Below are 19,235 nucleotides of genomic sequence, written 5' to 3'. Positions count from 1 at the left end.
CATAAATTGCTGGCTCCTGCCTCTCATAGTTTTTATGTAATTTAAAAAAAATGATGGTCTTTGTTACCCCAGCTCTTGGGGTTTCTTTGACCGGGTGGTAAAATCTATTTTATTTTTTAGTAAAATAACTCCCAAATAACTCCAGGTTGTGGTGCATTGTAGTAGAACTCTTCTAGTTACATATGCAAAAGACGAATTTTAGGAAAGTGTCATAGTTACCAAATGGGGGGTGCCGCCCCCAAATAGGCAAAATGTGACCATCTAATGACAGCCGTGACGGGGTAACATAGACCGGTTTGGAAATTAAGTTAAAATTACCATATATAAGACACTGTAGAGTCTGAAACATAAAGAAAAAAACATTAATAGGTGTATCAAACATAAAATATGTTATATAGGTACCTATGGTAATTTTAACTTAATTTCCAAGCCGGTCAATGTTACCCCGTCACGGCTGCCATTAGGTGGTCAGAGTTACCCCATTGGGGGGTGGTGCCTCTCATTTGCAAACCATGACACTTTTCTAAAATTTGTCTTTTGCGTATGTAACTAGAAGAGTTCTACTACAATGCATCAAAACCTGGAGTTATTTTACCAAAAAATGAAAAAATTGGAGGGGGTACTCCGACAGGCTTTAAATAATAGCTCATTTTGTGGGTCACATTTTTGATTCTTTAACCTATTAGATATGCAAACTTTTTAAATCTTTCTATTGTGTTACGTAGCCTCAGTATTAGGCCTTTGATGGCCATTGACAAAATTTTTCTATGTCGAATCGTTTTTGAGTTTTGGGGTTTTTTGTTAAAAAAATGAAAAGTGGTCAAAGTTACCCTGCCGGTCAAAGTAACCCCATTTTATGGTATTGCTAAAAGGGTCTTTCATTTTATCATTTTCATGTACTGGTAGCTAAAAATGTTATTGTTTACTATTTACGTTTCATTCAAACTAAATACGAGTACCTATTTTACTTTTGCTCTAAAGACTTCATACATTCCAGGAATGATAGATGGAAGTGTTCCAGGAATTGAGAAGTGTTTCACCCAAGAACAGCTAGCTCTCTACGAATATTTTCTACAATCTGGTTACGGTTGAAAAGTTTCCTGCAAGATAGCAGAAGTGCCTGCTGCCAAAATGGATCGGCAAAATACCGATCCACTTTTCCCAGATTATGATCCGTTCTCAACAGGCGAATATTCTTCTCTTAGTGAAATATCTGACTTGATAAGCCTGCCTGGATCAGGAGATATTGTTTTTGATGAAAGTTTTGGTGGATTGCCCGGTCTCTCTGGGTTCTCAACTGGATCTGAGAATGGATCAACCCAGCAAGGCTTTGGCATGTGTCATGTCAGTGCATCTCAGGTGGAGACTTGATGAAAATTTAACTGCTTAATCCTTTGCAATTATTTTCTTGAGCCCTAATTTTTTTTTGCACGATTGCTAGCTGGTAAACCTGGTCTATTTTAAACAAAATTTTCATGTGATTGTGTATGTATATACAGTGCCATTCATGTAACACAATATCTTATTTATGCCATTCTATTATCTGTTCACATAAGGCCTTGAAATTAATGCAAATTTTTATCTTGTCTAACATTTATTCTACAGTTTTTACCCATGCTTGTGTGTTCCTGGCATGTTTCTTTTCAGCCACTTTTAATTTGTACCTGAAAGCATTATGGATTATTCACTTCTATAAATCAGTTCCATCTTTTTCAGGATTCACACAGCCCAAAAGTCAATGCAAGAGCAGGAGCCGCTGGCCCTGTGGCTAATGCTGCCACTGAGTACATCAAACTTCCTCCTAATACATTGATACAATTTGTGGATGGTCTAGGTAAGCTATTTTTGTCTAATTTCTGTCTAATTTTTTTTATTTTTGTGTTTAGTCACTGGATTTCATGAGGCTCCATCTACAAAACATACCAATACTGAAATTCTGTTGAACCTTTTGCAGGATGAGATAATTAATCTGAAATTAAGAAAATTCAAACTCCTCTGAATGGGCTTCCAACAAATCTGGTATATTTTGAAAGTTTAAATTATACTTCTGTACTTTTATTACATTGTTGTATGTTGTGATGGTGTCTTGTCTCATAGGATTGGGAGTTTTGTTAAGCTTTTTAATTCAACAATTTTTTCTTAATTCATTCAAAGCTTTTTTTTTTGTTGGAAAATAAAAACAATTTCCATGCACCAAAAGATTGTTTTGCTGTAATTTTTCCTTGTTCATTTCTTGCTTTGTGCTTCACGATAGTAGGTACTATACTCAATTGGTCATCCATAACTCATTCTGATTTTTTGCCCAGGGCTCTATGCTATGTCATGCAACTATGCATTAAAGCTTATGGTCTACCAATTAAATAGTCTTTAGAACTATAATTTAAGCTTTGACCTACCATTCAAAGCTAGTTAACCTCCTCAAGATAGCTTTTGATAACTGCTGTACAAAATTATACATATTTTAGGGTTTGAATTTTTAACTAGGAATTTAATTTTTCACTATATCCTAAACCCTACCAATTGATCCTCAATAAATTTATGTCTATGAAATTTGTTCAATTGAAATTAGGGGCAGTTGAGGCAAAAACTATTGTGCCATGGAGAAAAGTTTAGGTTTACCGTATCTCAATGTTGTTAATATAACAGTGATTGTCCCAACACTGTTTCGTGATATGTATTTATATCTGTGGTTTAATCAAAAAATTTGAACACATTAATGAAGCAGATTATTTCATTATTTGGCTTATGCCCACTTTTTAAATAATTTATGTGTTGGTTTTCAAATGGTTTCATCTCCAAACTATTCTAATGGATGGTCTTTAAACATTCTATTGAAAGAAACTCGTTCTAAATTCAAATTTTATTATTCATTCTTGGTCAACAACTGTTGATGTTGCCTTGCGGTTAGAAGTTAACCCTTAAAAATTCAAGTTAGCCAGCACTTGGAATTCCATCAAAAATAATTTGTTAAAATATCTTGCTGGCTTTTCTAACACGATCTACTTATCTTCATTAATTAATGTCGAATAAATGAAGTCAGTGTTAGATGACAATAGTTTTGCCTCAAGCAAAAGTTTGTACAGCCTTGAGACCAGTAAGAGGTTGCTTGTTGACTGCTATATGGCTGCTTAGATGCCTTTCTCAAAAAGACACAAGTTGCCACTCTGCTCATTCTGCACTTAATTTGCAACTTGTCAATGAAAACTGTGTAAGACTGTTCTGAATTACTATTTGTAGGCTTTGATTGCCTCATAATAATCTAGACATTTTTTCTATTGCTCTAGAAAGTTCATTTGATCATTTCTTTTAAAGGCCAGCCACTTCAGTTCTGTGGCAAAGTTTGTGGCCTTGACATTAGTCTTCTCTCCCACATCAAGACAAAACCCATAGTCTACATAGATAGCCTTCAGAGTTGTCATACTGTGCAACTGGTTCTTCAGATGAGGAATACATAACTTAGTAATTTTCCTTTAAGATCGATTTAAAAAGTGATGTCATAAATTGCAATCATCTTACTTGTGTTTGTAAATTTTTTAGCGTAGCCATCTTTGAACCTTGCTTGTGGGAATTCTTCTGCATTTTTATGTTGTAGCGGTCATAATTTTTGTTTGTAATACCACCTTCCTTTTATGTGACGCATTGGAGATTTTGCCTATAGTAGTGATCAATGCAACCTTAGTTTATGGGAACTTGATCATTTTTAAATTTTTTGTTGTCATTCAGCAAAGGTTTCTTATTATTACCATGCACTTAAAAAGTTGCTCTTTTGCTGTATTTTTATTTTACTGCGGTCCTAAATAACAACAATTTCAATTTGGTATGCAAAGAAAACCAATCCATTGTATGATAAAAAGTGAACTATTTATCTCCTTCATTCCTATGTCCATATTAGAATATTTGTGAGTTTGTGTAAATTTTAAAATTGTTCCTAAACATCATTGTTGAAGAATGAAACTTCATAATGGTATTGGTACCTTTTTTAATTAGCCCTTTATTAACTCAATGTTTAACATCATTTAATTAATTATTGCATAATTTCCCTTCCTCGTTGAAAATAGTTAGCAATGCAAGCCTGGAAATTTTTCAGCATGTGCAGTAGTAAAAGGCTAACATTTTGGTAAAAAATCCACAGTGCTAAGTCTATCTCATCAAAAAATATGAAAAGAAAACTGCAACAGTGTTTTTTAGGACATGCAGGGTAATTCTAAATGATAGACCCAATTTAATAAATTTGTTTTTTTTAAAAACTTCTAGAATAACCCTGTATAATTCAAGGGATGTTTTACGCAGAGTTCACTTTCAATTGCTATGTATCATAGTCTCATTTTAATGTTGATGCCATTTCACTGTCAAAATAAAAGAGCTTTTTACCTCATCCTTTCATGCATTGAGAGTCTTTTCTCTACAATTTATGTAGATTTTGTTCTGCTAAGCATTTTTGAAGTTCTGAATGAAAAGTATTATTTTGCTGACTGATAATATGAATTATTGAGATACTGGTATTCCTTGTCTTGATCACTAATTGAATGAATTTTTTGACTGGCATGGGTAACATCTTTGCCAGGAGTTTTATTTTTAGATTATTACATGCCTTAGGGAATAAATAACTGCAAACAGTCATCAAACTAGTGTTTTTGATTCAAACTTGTTTTGTTCCCAATGAATTGCATTTTCATTCCAGCTTGAGCTTGATTTTATTCAACAAGTTTATTCCCGTCACTACCCCCTTGAACACCCTAAATCTGGTTTCCATTTACCATCTAGAGCTGTCAACCTCCCATGTAGCCTCACTAACTAAATGTGCTACTTTCCCATCAATGTAGTTTCATGGATCCTCCTCCTAGTCCCAAGTCGCCTATTTCCTTGTGTTCAACTTGTAAGCAGTCCCATTCAGCTTTATTTAAACTACTTATGATGTAAAAAAAATCCTTTCACTGTCAATCTTTCATGTTGTTTCTATGGCACTTTGTTTTGTAGCTTGTTAATAAACTTCTATCACATTGATTGCATCAATGTTATGGAATCAATGATTGATTCCATCACAGTGATTTCATCGATGTGATACCTAATTAATTTTGAGTGGCACAATGTTTCAAACAACATTCTCATACAAAGTACTTGGACTGTTAAAGGTTGGAAGCTTTGCACTCATTTTCCTTTCTATCACTGGCTTATGAACGTTCTCAGGTGATAGGGAGAGCCAGTGCAATAACCAGGGAGTCACGAACTCTCAGCAGCTGCAGCGCCATCAGCAGTTGCAGCAGAAACATGAGCAGCAGGAGATGTATTCTTATCCTCAAGGCTGTGGTACATTTCAAGCACCTCAGCTCTCATCAGCATCTAACCAACTGATGCCTTATAACCATACTTTCAAACAAGCTCAGATCTCACACGCTCATGGTTTCTTTCAAAATTCATGCTTGGCATCTAATGAAATGTTGCCTATTGTTAACAACAGTGCTATGAATAGCCTGTTTTCTGGTGAGTCTATCCTGTAAATGTCTTTTTGTACATATTTTCAACTCACTCGCTGCTGATCATTTAAGTTTTACTGTAAAAATGTTATTTTGGGGATGTTATTTTACTTGGTAATTTCTGGGAATTATGTTTGTTTCACTCATGCATACCTCATATTTACTTCATTTTAAACGTTGCACTAAAGACCTACCAGTAGATTTTTCTGTAAGAATAAAAATTTAAAACTAATAGAATAACTGCATCTTGACTGCAGCATCTTTAAAGTTACAATTCATCTGAAATTTACCGGGAAATCAATTCGTGCTAAACATTTATTACATTGCTACTAATTCGATTTATGTTCATCTGACTCAATATCCCGGGCATGAGCATCTGATTCCCGACTATCCCCGTTTGTGTACCTTACTGTGTGGTTTGGTAGCTAATCACATTTCTTATGCAATTGTTCGATTTCCTCTCCTGCTTTCTTACTGAATGTAATTAGCTCAAGCATGCATGGCAACTACCCTGCCTCTCCAGTTCGTTATTAGCAAACCGCCTAGTTTTTGAGTGCGTTGGATTTGATTCAAGATTCTTAATTGTTGTACCATTGAAATGAATATCATATTCCTTTGCAGGGCAAGGCTCTGTGAGGTACCTGCGCCAGGTTGAAGTGCAGCAAATACCCGTGGCTAACCAATGCGTCACGACTGAGCAGAAAGCTCAGCCACATTTGTCTCTTGCTCACTCTACTGCTGGTCCCAGCAGTGCCATCAACACTGCGTGTGACCCCTACATTGAACCACCGTGTTCGCCTAACACTGAACTATCAGCAGCACTGGTAGTTGAGGAGTGTATGAAATTAGATCCCTCCTCCACTAATTTACCAGTCATGTCAAACTTTGATCCCCAACCAGAGCCTTCGATAGCTAATGTGAAGAAGGAAGGTTTGCCGCGGAGCCCCTCCATTGATGTGATGCATCTCAATGATTGGCCTGGAGACTTCGAGTTCTCCATCCGCCCACCCGCTGATCTCAACAACACCCGCAAGGTTTGGCTTACAAGCTTGAACTTGTGAAGCCCATCACTAACAAGCTGGACTCTTTACAGCACTAGACCTTGAAATATTTACTTTTAAGTCTCTAAACCTAGAACCAAGTATGTAAAATGGCCAAGTCTCTCAAATATTCATTTTGATGTGTAAATTTATGTATTGAATTTAGGCTGATTTTGGCTTTCCTGTTCTTTCTGGCATTCCCCGTTTCTGATCATTTGAAATTTTGTTATTGAATTAACTCGGGCTTACGAAAATAAATATGATCTAGGTACTATTGAAGCTCCATCCAAGCTGTATTTTTCGGTCGAGACAAAAACTTTAATGAAAGCCGAAACCTATAAATACGTGAATAGTGGTTTATTATACTAGGTATAAGAAGAAATACAATGCCTCTTTCGACTGTAATGACTTGAATGTATTCCAACCCAGGAGAATATTACCCATAAGATGAATTGTAAATAAACAGCGTTGTAATTTGAAACTTAAGAATGTTTAGCCCCTGATGTGTGTATCATCAATAGTAACTCTAGTTTCCTGTTGCATACCCAATAGTAATACAACCTTCAAAAAATCGACCCAAATTTTAACCTTTACTAATATTAGCAGAACCTACCAGTACTCATGAAACGGCTGCACTCAACAAAATGTCCCCACACCTAACCAATTGTAATGTTGCTGTTGTGCAGTGGTGCTACAATGAGGGCACTAAGCGCCTGTACTGCCAGCCTAACGTGGCCATCGAGGTTCACGTGACAGTGAACAACTGGCAGGCCCTGGTAGCCAGCGGCGCTACAGTGCGTCTGTGTGCCGTGTTCACGGACCCCCACCACCGCACCCGGCCCGTCAAGCGCTGCGACTTGCACTGCCAGAGTGAGTATAGCATGAGAGATCCTCCAAGCATGAGGGATTTCCCCAGCAATCCCTCATGCTTGGGGGAATCAAGCAGGGATTCCAAGCGTTAGGAATTCCTAATTCCTTTGAGTTCTGCTCACTTGAGTTTCCCTCAGTTCGATTAGAGAAAAAGTAAGCAAGAGTTTAATGTTATATTTGTTTTCTATCTGAGTTTCAGTTTCTCTTATCAGAATTTTCTGCCCTATTTTAGGAGATAACGTCCTCTTACGACAAGCAATTCAAAAATCCTTGTTTCTTCAGGTTTTACGTTACGTTATCTTTCGAATATTTATCGCGCATCATATATCGATTTTAATGTGTCTTTTTTAAGTTTTAATGTGTCTGTTTTAAGTTTTAATGTGTCTCTTTTAAGTTTTAATGTGTCTCTTTTAAGTTTTCATGTGTGTCTTTTAAGGTTTTCATGTGTGTCTTTTAAGGTTTTCATGTGTGTCTTTTAAGGTTTTAGTGTGTGTCTTTTAAGGTTTTAGTGTGTGTCTTTTAAAGTTTTAATGTGTGTCTTTTAAGGTTTTAATGTATGTCTTTTAAGGTTTTAATGTGTGTCTTATATGGTTTTAATGTGTCTTTTAAGGTTCTAATGTGTGTCTTTTAAGGTTTTAATGTGTGTCTTTTAAGTTTTAATGTGTGTAATATTTTTTTTCATTGCAGAGGACACGAACCCCAACCGTGAACACCTGATCCAAGTGGACAGCAGCCACGCGGTGTACGGGTACGTGGGCGAGCGTCAGGTCGTGTCGGTGCCTCTGCACGCGCCGCCCCCAGGCTTGGACCACCTCACGCTCCTCGTCAAGTCCACATGCATGACCTCGTGTCTGGGTGGACCCAACCGCCGCCCTTTCGCAGTGCTATTCTCCTGCATGAGTGAGTACTCGGGACTGGTTGCGGTTTTCCTATTTCTTATGTCATTTGGATTCCTCTCAGATGCTGGTTAGTTTTGCTTACGACGCTAGTTTATTTGGATTCCCATTGAGAAGGAGTATTGTAGGCTCTTGGTCTCTTTACTCCGTGCCTTTCTCGTCACGACGTCACTGTCCACTTCCAGCTAAATATCTCTTCAGTACGTATCTACATAGTATATATTATTGATATATGTGCATTTGATCTTTTGGACGGAGTAGATTGCCCTTTATTTCTACCTATGTATTTTCCTCTCACATTCCAGGTTTTTTAGAAAGGTTTTCTAGTATTTCGTGATATAGTCTCTATTTCTTGCCGCTCATCTAGAATCCTTTGAATTCGTGGCATTTTCTTTGGGTTTGGGGCATGAAAGAGAAGCTCATTCGTGTGGCTTCACCTCTTCGTCAGTTGAAATCCAAGTTGTATCGTGTAAATCCGTCAATCGTGTAAATCTTCAACCTGCTAAATGTTGAATGCCATGATATAGATCTTGGTTGAGCTTACGGGTGCATAGTCGAGCCATAGTAGCGGTACCTTCTTATAGCAAAAATCTATACTTTGTCTGTTATTTTGACCTGATGATCTAGTAGCTGCCTCTATTCTAGACTTTAAGTAGATAAAACTGGTGTCTGTTTGTAAAGCGTTTTTTGGGTGCTCCACGAGTTTTTGCCTTTTATGCCTGCGATTGAAAGTGAATCGCAATCAATCGGGTTCTTCATAGCCCTTAGAGTGTTTTGGTTTGTTCAAGCCTATACGACATTTGGCTTTACAAGTCCGCGCCTCAAGCTCGAACGCCTCTTTGTTCATGTATGTTTATTGTTTACACGCTGTCACTGGAAGAGAAGTTATTCCTTTGTGACCAGTCGTTGGCAGTACGTCCGCCTATAACTAATCTAACTTTTTTTATGAGCGTACGTTTTTGAATAAATCGCGATGCACACGTTTAATTTGGTTAATGCCAACGTTTGTGATGTTTGCAGTGCATGGCCACGAGGTAGGACGGCATTGCTTGCCTATCAAATGCTGCATGGGCGTTCGTCGGGACATGAAAGCAGAGATAGACAAACTCATGCCCGACGAGCTCAATGCCCTTGAAGGCCAACGACCTAAAATGCCAAACTCCAAGAAGAAGCCTGCCGTTCCCTCGACTTCTAGCGGCAAGAAGCGTAAGGTGGAAAGAAAAGGCTCCGGCCAAACTTCTGACAGTGACACTGATCGTAGCTGTGTCAAGAAATCATCCTCGGGCAACCTCAGCGTCCAACTACCCGCTGCCATATGCACTCCAGCACCGCCAGGATATGTTAACTTATTCGTGAGTTGTTGGATTCGCACCCTGATAATTTTATGCCAAATGTCGTGAGCAAGTCCACACAAATTCGGTTACTCGTCTTGTTTACTGTGATTTTGTTAAATTTCGCCCGCAAATTTTCTGAGCCAAATTCTAGCAACTGCGCTTCTATAGAATACATTCTGAGGATTTATTCAGTTTTTCACTCAAGAGACTTGACGCAAATTTTCTTATCGCTAGTAGCGAGAAAATTCTTCTCTGATTCTTCTTTCGATGTTTTTTCTTGAAACTTCGAAATGTTATATAAAATCTGTTTTCATTTATGGCTGTCATCTTAAATTTGCGGTAGCGAACTAAGATCAGTCCTATCTACAGCAAAATTACAATAGCTCCCTAATGGAAATATTCATTCATGGTGTAAAATATATTTGATGGCACGTTGATTGCTAGTAATTACAACAAAACCAAAACTCGTCGATGATCTGTCATTTCTGTTTGGAACTTACTATGAATTCACTTATTTTTTTATTTGAAAGTCAGCGAGTCTGGACTAAAAAATACGTCACGTTAAATAAGTAGGATATTTTTGAGCGTTTAAATATATTCAATTTTATGAATAATCCCTATTTTTAGTGTAATTAAACACACTTTTGGATTAAGGCGACTTTTTCTGAAGTGCTCTGTTGGGTACAGGTACCCCTGCAGTACAAGTCCCGCGTGACGGAGTATATTAAGGGCCTCAGGGCTCATGACCTGCTCAAGGAACAGTTCCCGGAGGTTTACCGGCGGTACCTCACCTAGACGTCAACGTGGCTACTCCCTTGAAGAGCGCTGATGCTCAACGTCATCTCGGCCATCACAATAGCTGCCAACTCTTCAGTATTTAAATTGCTTCTCATCAATCATTGGATACGATCAGCTCGCACAAGATTATTTATTTGCTGGTGTATTCACTTACATCATTTGTTCAATACGTCTAATTAATCGCTGTCAAAATGTTGAATCCAACACCTCGATTACTCTTGGAAACTCCGTTTGTTTTCTCCTGATTGAAAAATATCAATTGGCATTCTTGACAACTCAGAAGCTGTTATTTGCGTTTCGTCTACAAGTGTTTAATGATCCTGTTTAAATTAAATCATTGCGTTAGACGTGTTCAAAAAATCTCGCGAGCTAAACTTTCTCAAAATGTTGGTTAATTGAATCAACACCACAATTTTAGGATTCTCTCTAATTTATGCAATGCTTTTTATTTCTTGTGACTTAAGAATGGAACGAGGAATTAGTCCTTCATCAAATGTGCCTTTGATGTTTGCAATTGACTATATATGTGACTTCTCTTCGTTTAAAGTCACCGAAGTTAAGACAGTTTATGCCTTGTGCAATTCAGTTACTGCTTGGGAACAATTTCCTTTAGTTTTAGTAAATTAGTATTTCCACTTGTGCTAGAGGAACGTGGTATGATTTACTTGATTTACTTTGTGATGAACGTGAGCAGGGTATTCATTAAGTCAGTTTTCATGTTGTATAATTTGCTGAATCTCAAAATTATTGTTACTCAACAATGTACTTTTGAGCGTGGCTCTGTGAATTAGACAGCATTTTGAAGCTCTAACGTAATTTTGGGTAAGGTAACATTGAGGCAGTTGTTATCTATGGCTATATTTAGTGGCAGTTTTTCACGTTAAAGATTTATAATGAAGATTATTATGCAGGACTCTTTAATGGCTTGCTTTAAATACTCCCGCTCACAATCAAAAGCTTGAGCCATTAGGAGGACTGAGCTTGTTTGAAGTAGCCCCCGACTTTTCTGTAATTTCATGAAGTCTGTTCTAATTGTTTGTTTCAATAATTCAATTGTAGACTGTTCGATTAAAGCATGTGGACTACGTCTTAATGCCATACTGCTTCACTGCCCTGAAGCTATTTTTCTTTACGAATTTCCTGACACTTTTTTTTTAGCTGGCAATTATCTCTCACATTCCTATTACATAGAAATATTATTCTACCGTAGATTTTATTTTTTGTTGTATTTTGATCTTCTATGCCCTGCTTCGTAGATCTTAGTCTATCAACGAGTTACTCTTCTGAGAGGAATGTTTGTTTGTATACGCTGTAGCACGCGTTTCGTTCTGACTTCTTATATTCAACTGTTATCATTTTTACTGTAGACTAAAGCCTGTGTAATTTATATTAATTTCCCCGTTGAAATGGCAACAGTGCTGATTAAGGTTTTTTTCCGTAGAGTGTTGGCCATTGTTCCCAGAATTTGAACCAACTTTTCTTTCACTCATTGCAATCGATTCTGGTTATTAAAGTCAATCATTATAAGTATACCGTTTTAAATGAGATCAATCCTAATTTGCATCTGAATCTCTGTCAGGGCTTGATACTGTTCGTGTTCTGAGTTTAAGTACCTATATCCAGATAGGGATTTTGCAAGAATGGAACATCATTTATCACATGAAAATTTATCCAGTGTCATCGATAAACATTTTTCACCCTATATTTTTCTTACGGTCAATTGGAACCAATATTATCAATACAATCGAATTCGTTTTAAATCGTTTATCAATTCAATCAAATTCAATTATAACTAATATTTGCTTTACGTATCACGACCGCTTACCGTTTCACTGATAATAAGTACCTTATTTTGTGCGTATTCCATAACCTTGCTATGTTAACTACCGATTATTTCAATGCCCCCAGGAATTAATGCCTTTTTTTTTTGTCCTCTTCCATCAGACAATTTCATAATTTTGCTGATAACTTATCCGCTTTCCAAGTAATGGATTTCTTCTGGTATAATATCATTGGGATTGCCATTGTGCAATTTTTCTCCTTAGTTATGTTAGAAATTATAATAAGCAATCTGTGTTGTGTTCTTGTTTCAATAAAGATACACAATTTTGACTTCAAATCCGTGATGCCCTGCGTGTAGGTTATTCTCCTAATTGGCCACACTTGATTCCTTTTAGGATTCTCGCAGTCACTTTTGTTTCTGAAACGTACCTATTCATGAAATTGATCAAATTCGAAGTTACCACTTCCCTTATCACTTTGCATAGTTCTAGTTATTGATGGTGAGATCATTTGAATCAGTATTAATTGAAATCGATTATTTTTTGTGGATGTCAATCCTTGTCGTTTGGAGTTCACGCAACGTACTGTGAAATAAATTATGAATGTTTTTATGGAGGCAAGAACCATCAACTAGAGCACTTCATATGAGAACGAACTCCTCAAGTTGCATCTTCAAATGTATCGGTTATGCTAGACGAGCAATGAACTATGAATTTAGATGAATAGTACCACAATTTAGATTAATAGTACCACAAAAGCTCCTAGAAATTCACTTCGACAACCCTTGGGTGGTCGCGCGCTGAAAAAGAACGTGATTGGTCGCGGGAATTGAGATGAAAATATATCAGCGTCAATCATAGTTTATTAGAATAAGAATCAAATCGATTAAGATTCTGTTCTTCAATATAATGAGCAAAAACTAATTGCAACCTCTGTGTTAAAAAAATATAAACATTAACGCTAAAGAGCACTGGAATTCACTAATATTGCCCTAAATTTTGGGACGACTTTATAGGGTTTATTTTCATTCCATTATTTAAGCGTTTATTTTCAAATATAATTATTAATGTTTTGCGATTTCAGCAGCCACAAAGTCAAATAATTATATTTAGAGCTTAAAATCTGCGCTAATAACGCACAAATGAACGAAATAAACATGACCTAAGTTTGTTCGCGCGACACATGTAATTCGTCGTGTGGCGACGTATGTATGTAATACACGGACTTACGGGAGATACTGCCACACAACCACACGTAGCTGGCACTCACGTGGCTTTGAGCACGTTTCTCGAACATTCAATTGAAAGTACCTGGGAGCACTCGGAATTTAACGCATGTGGTTTTTGAATGAAAAAAATCTAAATCTCAGTCGCATGTTTTACACATGTTATCTGCGCAACCAATGCGACCAAGCCATCCTGAATATTCGTTGAAAGTAACTAAAGTAACTAAGTAAACGTATTGAAAGTAACTAAATTTTTCGTCGTCGAACAGTTGAGAACTTCGAGAGAGGTCGCCAGATCCTGTCAATTCGTTCATGCAGAAACCCTTTCCGAGATATGGAAGATTATAAGCGGAGAATTTCGAAGAACCACGGACTTCTCAACTCCAGCCAGAGGGCCGATTCTGGTGATGGGACAGATGCTATCGCAAACAGAGTTTCTTTGTCCGTTTCCATTCCAGATTTAGAATCTGAAAGCAAGAGTGATGTGCAAAGTGGTGAGTAGCCTAATTCTCTCCCAATGCTAATTAACTGTCATTGATTGAACTGTGTAAACAAACTTGATGAGGAGGACTAATTCGAAGCAGTTGAAAACTGCTTCTGTATTGTTTATCTTATGGAATCAACCATCTTCTGTGTTGTTTATCTTATGGAATGACTTTTTTCGTTAGGAGACCACTCAGTAATCATTTTTCTTAATTTCTTTTTTATGCCCAGCTCTCGAATCAATTCGCGATGCCGAAAAATTCTTCAATCGCCACAGACAAATGTTGAAAGAGTTTGACGATAAGGACTTGTCTGGGTTCCGTAGCCGGCACAACCACAACCTAACCGGCGGCCTGAATAATGGTCCCTTGTCTCGACTTCGAAGCGACCTCACAGGCGGCCATGACAGTGATGCCTTGACTCTTTCGTCGGATAGTGAGACGGAAACAACCCGAATAAAACGATTGACATTCGTAACTTCATCCCAACCAAACCAGGCCGTCCCAGCGGCACCGAGCGGCCTTTATTGTCAACAGGTTTGTTATTTTTTGTATATTATACTAATGAATGTTTGGCAAATGAATCATCCAAGCTAACTTTCTTCAAATATTTCTGGTATCGGTGTGAAACCTGTATCTGCTGTAAATTTTGTTTGAAAAGCATCGCTGACCGTTGTTGGCAAGTGGTGGGTATAAACAGATGAAGTTATTTGTATAAATGTTTCTGTAGTTACGAATCGTAATGATTGCAACTTGTCTAACCAAGGAATGGTTTTATATCATTTTGTCTGATTGAAGCGGAAAACCATTTTAGCCGTTAGGCAATTGATTCCTTCATACATATAGCTAATCAACAGCTATGTTTTCTCTTGCAGGTAGAGAAGAAGTACGAAGCCGAAGTTGTGCAATACGTGGAGCGCCTCGCAGCTTTAGATCGCTTGAAGAATAACTTCCCGGAACTCTACGAATCCTTGTGATATCTTGATATCTATTTATTGTGCACCTGTGCAATTCATGGCAATTTTAATGTGCATTGTTACCTCACTCGATGATTCGAAAAATCCGAATTTCGTAGACTTTTCAAGGCGAATTCAACATCAACCTAACCAACAGGGACTGAGATGACTGCACATTTCTGCTTGAGAGTGCAAAGCTTATGCCTACTTTTTTGTTGATCTTATTTCAATTAGAGCCACTTTTACTCATTGCTTTGGAAGATGTCCATGCATCTTGTTGCTGATTTTATCAACATTATTGAAAAGTGTGATTAAAATCTAATTTAATGAGTTAAGGACGAGGGATAGAGATCATTGATGATTTACGTCGCCGGAAGTTACATTGGAGTATTAAATTAGCAGTTTATCTTCTTGTGACTTGAGTATCTTAAATTTTAATCGCTCTCATTATTCACCTTTTTTCGATAAATGGTAGAGTAAATCGAACTCCGTACAAAATTTTGAAGCTAAAGAGAAATGATAAATTGAAAGCTCGTTATAGTAATAGGAAGTAGAAGCGGTGTCTGCGTTGATTAGGCCATTACACATGTCACCGATAATGAACATTGCAGAAATTTTGTAGCTTGTTGGGTGTCTCGATCATGCAACTCGCTGCCCCAATTTTATTTTGCTCACCCTTATCAGCCTAGCCAACTCGCCGATTGAGGCCAGAACTGTTGCAGGTAGCTGGGATCGAGCACATAGCTCTCTCCTAATATCCTGGTACTCAGAAGTAGCGAAAATTCATGACTGAAATAACCGAAATGTCTTTTAACTGTGTTTCTGTTTATTTTAACGGCGACACAAAACGCTTACAATTTCAGTATCTGCAGAAGTGCTGCATGTTTCCCTGAGTTTCACATGATGTTAATTACTTGCTAAATCATCCCTCTTGCAGGCTCATGCTCAAAATTCTTTATGATATAATTCTGAACAAGCTGACCACGTAGTTAATCTTATAATGACATGCGAGTCCGTTCTTTTCCTAGCTCCCTTATATTCTAATACAACAAGCGCGTACTGCATTTTATTGGTAATTTGCAAACTAATTACTTGATACGAGAGTAATACTTTTCCCATTTTGTGTCTCCACTCTAAAATGCAATGTCAGTCACCAGTGATTTCTACCCTTAGGAGTAGCTTGAGCGTTTTTACAAGTACCTGTACTTTCCGAGTTCCCTTTACAGGGCACAGTTCCTGAGCCATCCCACATCAAGTTCATAATACCTTACCACGACTGTCACTGGTCGAGTTAAGTTACCTTACTGCATTCCTCTCCTCTGTATCTCATTCAAGCAGACGAATGACCAATTATTTTGACGGAGCAAGCGACCCGCGTGCTTGTGTCCTGTTTTCCCTTCGTTATTTCCTCTTGATGCTTGCGCGTTTTTTTTATCAGAATAGCTTCAGCGTGCAGGAAATTACTTGTTCATGCGCAAAAACTTAACCTAGTTTCATTTCCTCAAAATCAACCGGGATAACAAGAAATAAGATCTATGCCGATAAAAAAGTTGTTCAGCAATGAAATTAATAATCGTTGGAATAATTGTGTCCCGGAAATTATGTAAAATTACTATACGTGGATATTCAACGAATCGGTAACGGCGATACGGAAGAAATTATTGTGGTACCAGACAAGGCCAACGATTTTATAACGATGCGAGACGCAACAAGACATTCCGTCTGAGTGGACCAAGGAGTTATAATTTAAAACCTTTATCATTTATGGGTCGTTTAAACTACATTTGGCTGCCAGCTCAATCCCTCAGTAATTGTTGATAATGTCCAAACCTTTGAGACCCACCCTCCTAACAAAGTTTTAATTTTCTTTAATCGATACTCCAGACCTAGAGATTTGGCATGCTAAGTTATAGCTCCTGGATTTAAACTTTTTAAATTTTTCAGCGAGTCTTACATCCAGCACTGGAGGAATATTGTCAAAGTCGAATTGTCGTTCAGACAACTGACTCAAGGTAGCGAAATGATTCCTGTGTTACTTGATTAACGAAAAAATTTTGCTAGCAGTGCGAAAATTTCTAGAAAGATGCATTATTTTAACATCAAGAACCACGTGTCGTCTATGTTGCCAAAAAAATATGCGATTTACGGGAAATTGTAACGCCCGTTTTTTTACGTTTCGTCTTGAATAATAAATTCAAGGAGACGTAAATGCTTACAGCAAAACTACAACGAGTTTTTAGATTTGTTTCTAAGATCACACAGCAAAAAAAAATTAAGCACAAATTGATATTCACCTCGTATTCAAGTCGACTTAATCTCTTATTTATATAATGCATTATTAATTTTACAATAATGTACCTGATTAATCGAATTGATAGGTTGAAATTAATTGCAGCAATTTTGTGTTAAACATTACACAACGTATGCAAATGCTCACAAGCTACTAAGAAGGACGCCATAACCGAGTTTGATAACATCTCTGTTTCGGCGAGGACCCGCGCTGGCCACTCGTATTGGCATTGTAACTGATCGGCCAGCCTGTCCTCTCGTGACCGGGATAAATGACGTGTCAAGAGAGCTGCACGATAAGCAGGATTCCCGGCAGCACGATAAGAAGGATTGGTTGATAATATATATGAGAACAACACACGTGCAAGACAGGGGGGAAGTGCCTCGTGTATCAACCTTGTGATAGCAACAACTAACCCGAGGAGAAGACTAACAACTAACCCGCCTTTCATTATCAGGAACGATTCTTCGTTCTCCTTTATGCCTAAAGATGAGGGTAGGACGGGAAGCTTGAAATTTCTAAGTCCTTGACGTACTGTATTGAGCCAGGCTAGTATTGCCCAAAAGTTGCCATTTTAACAATAAAACTACAAAAAATTACATAGAATTTTTGAATCATCAATGCAATAGTATATTGTGATCATTTTCCGAAGTTGGTGTCCAGCCTTAATCGTACACGGAAAGTTTTATAGATCGATCATTAATTTTGTTGGCTGCCGATTTGATTAGGCATCTCTTCGGGGTATGGAAATCACTATTAGGCGAGAGTTGGTATGCATTCTGGCAAATTATGAGTGTTCGCTGTACAGTACAAAGAAGGCTCACGAGACGACAAATTGGAAACGTTAACGATTTAATTTTCTGGAAATTTTTTATGAGGCATTGAAATTATGAATCACCGGTTTTTTTTCGGACAGACTATAAATGCTTATAATCCCTCACTTTATCGCCGTTAATAGAAGTCACTCCTTATGGTGAACATCTGATAAATCCTTCCCGTCTCGCAAATGAAAAGTGAGGATTTTATTCACGCCGAAATGCCCTTTTCTGGGAAATAATGAGACAGCAGGCAGACGTCGTTGTGCGGATGTGGAGCCTGAAGGAGCAACAGCGGCTCCGGCGCATAGTTCCCGGAGCTGCTGCTGTGGTGCCTCGTTCCGAAATTTTTATCAATGCCTGTCATTTCCAGGCTAAATAAGTGGAGAATCAGCTTTCAACTCATAAATTTGAACTAGACGATGTTGTATAGTAGTATAAATTTGCTACTTTACATGTCCGTAAGGCGCTACTCATTCAAATAGAGAGCAGTCTTGAATTTCGAAAGTGTAACGAATCTTTAGCATCAGTTGTCATCAAGCCTCGTAATATTATTTCATTTCAGTTTTGTATGGTAGTTTTGCATGCTCGCAATGCAACATTTAGCTGACATACGAAGCAGAAAATTGTAGTGTAGTCACCTATCGGTGATGCTTAGCTCGTATTTTTCTTTAATTGCACCTTCATTCGTGAGTTACGCGTATATTGCAAAACAGGCCGAAATTCGCAGTGATCAAAGAATTTTTTCCAAAATATTGAACAGATTCGAACGAAATTTTGAATATACATGCCTAACTACCAAACGGTGATTTTTTAGCTTATACATATCTTTCGATTTTACCTTCGTTTGCGTTTTTATTTATTTCACTGTCATTCTTGATTTCACACTTCCTTATATTCGGTCGGAATCGCCGGGTAATTTGTCACTTAAATTCGCGGCGATCAGGAAATTTCTTCTAAACTACAGAACAGATTTCAACGAAACTTTGTATATAATTACCTAACCTCTCAACGCTGATATTTAGCTCGTGATAATTTTTTATTTTGCTTTCGTTCGCGAGTTATACAGATATAGGAGGAACGACCGGCTTTTCTACCGTCCGGTTGAATCAAGAGCTGTATACGTATAGCCGTATAACTCGCAAACAAAGGCAAAACGAAAAAATTTTAACGAGCTTAACATCACCGTTGCTGAAGTTAGGTATTTAAATACTAAGTTTCGTTCAAATCTGTTCAGCAGTTAGGAAAAAATTTCTTGATTACTGCGAATTTA

The 19,235-nt window shown here is 37.5% G+C and overlaps 1 protein-coding gene across 5 annotated transcripts; it reads left to right on the top strand.

The window, feature by feature from the left end:
• Positions 1-971: 971 nt before the first annotated feature.
• Positions 972-15,863, top strand: LOC108683328 (cellular tumor antigen p53). 5 transcript variants are annotated; one of them, XM_047882866.1, is made up of 9 exons: positions 972-1,344; positions 1,717-1,834; positions 5,188-5,481; positions 6,096-6,508; positions 7,201-7,384; positions 8,072-8,284; positions 13,689-13,913; positions 14,134-14,438; positions 14,777-15,863. In XM_047882866.1, the coding sequence occupies exons 1-9, from the start codon at positions 1,132-1,134 to the stop codon at positions 14,876-14,878; spliced, it is 2,067 nt and encodes a 688-aa protein (XP_047738822.1). In that variant the 5' UTR covers positions 972-1,131; the 3' UTR covers positions 14,879-15,863. The 5 variants fall into 5 exon arrangements, with proteins under 5 accessions (XP_047738822.1, XP_047738821.1, XP_047738825.1 ...); XM_047882865.1 differs by having other exon boundaries at positions 972-1,359; XM_047882869.1 differs by lacking the exon at positions 5,188-5,481 and having other exon boundaries at positions 972-1,359; positions 6,375-6,508.
• The last annotated feature ends 3,372 nt before the right edge of the window (positions 15,864-19,235 follow it).

This window comes from Hyalella azteca, unplaced genomic scaffold (assembly GCF_000764305.2).
Source record: "Hyalella azteca isolate HAZT.00-mixed unplaced genomic scaffold, Hazt_2.0.2 contig11474, whole genome shotgun sequence".
Classification (NCBI taxonomy): domain Eukaryota; kingdom Metazoa; phylum Arthropoda; class Malacostraca; order Amphipoda; family Hyalellidae; genus Hyalella; species Hyalella azteca.
The sequence above is the reverse complement of the archived record's forward strand: the minus strand, read 5'-3'. Positions and strand labels throughout refer to the sequence as shown.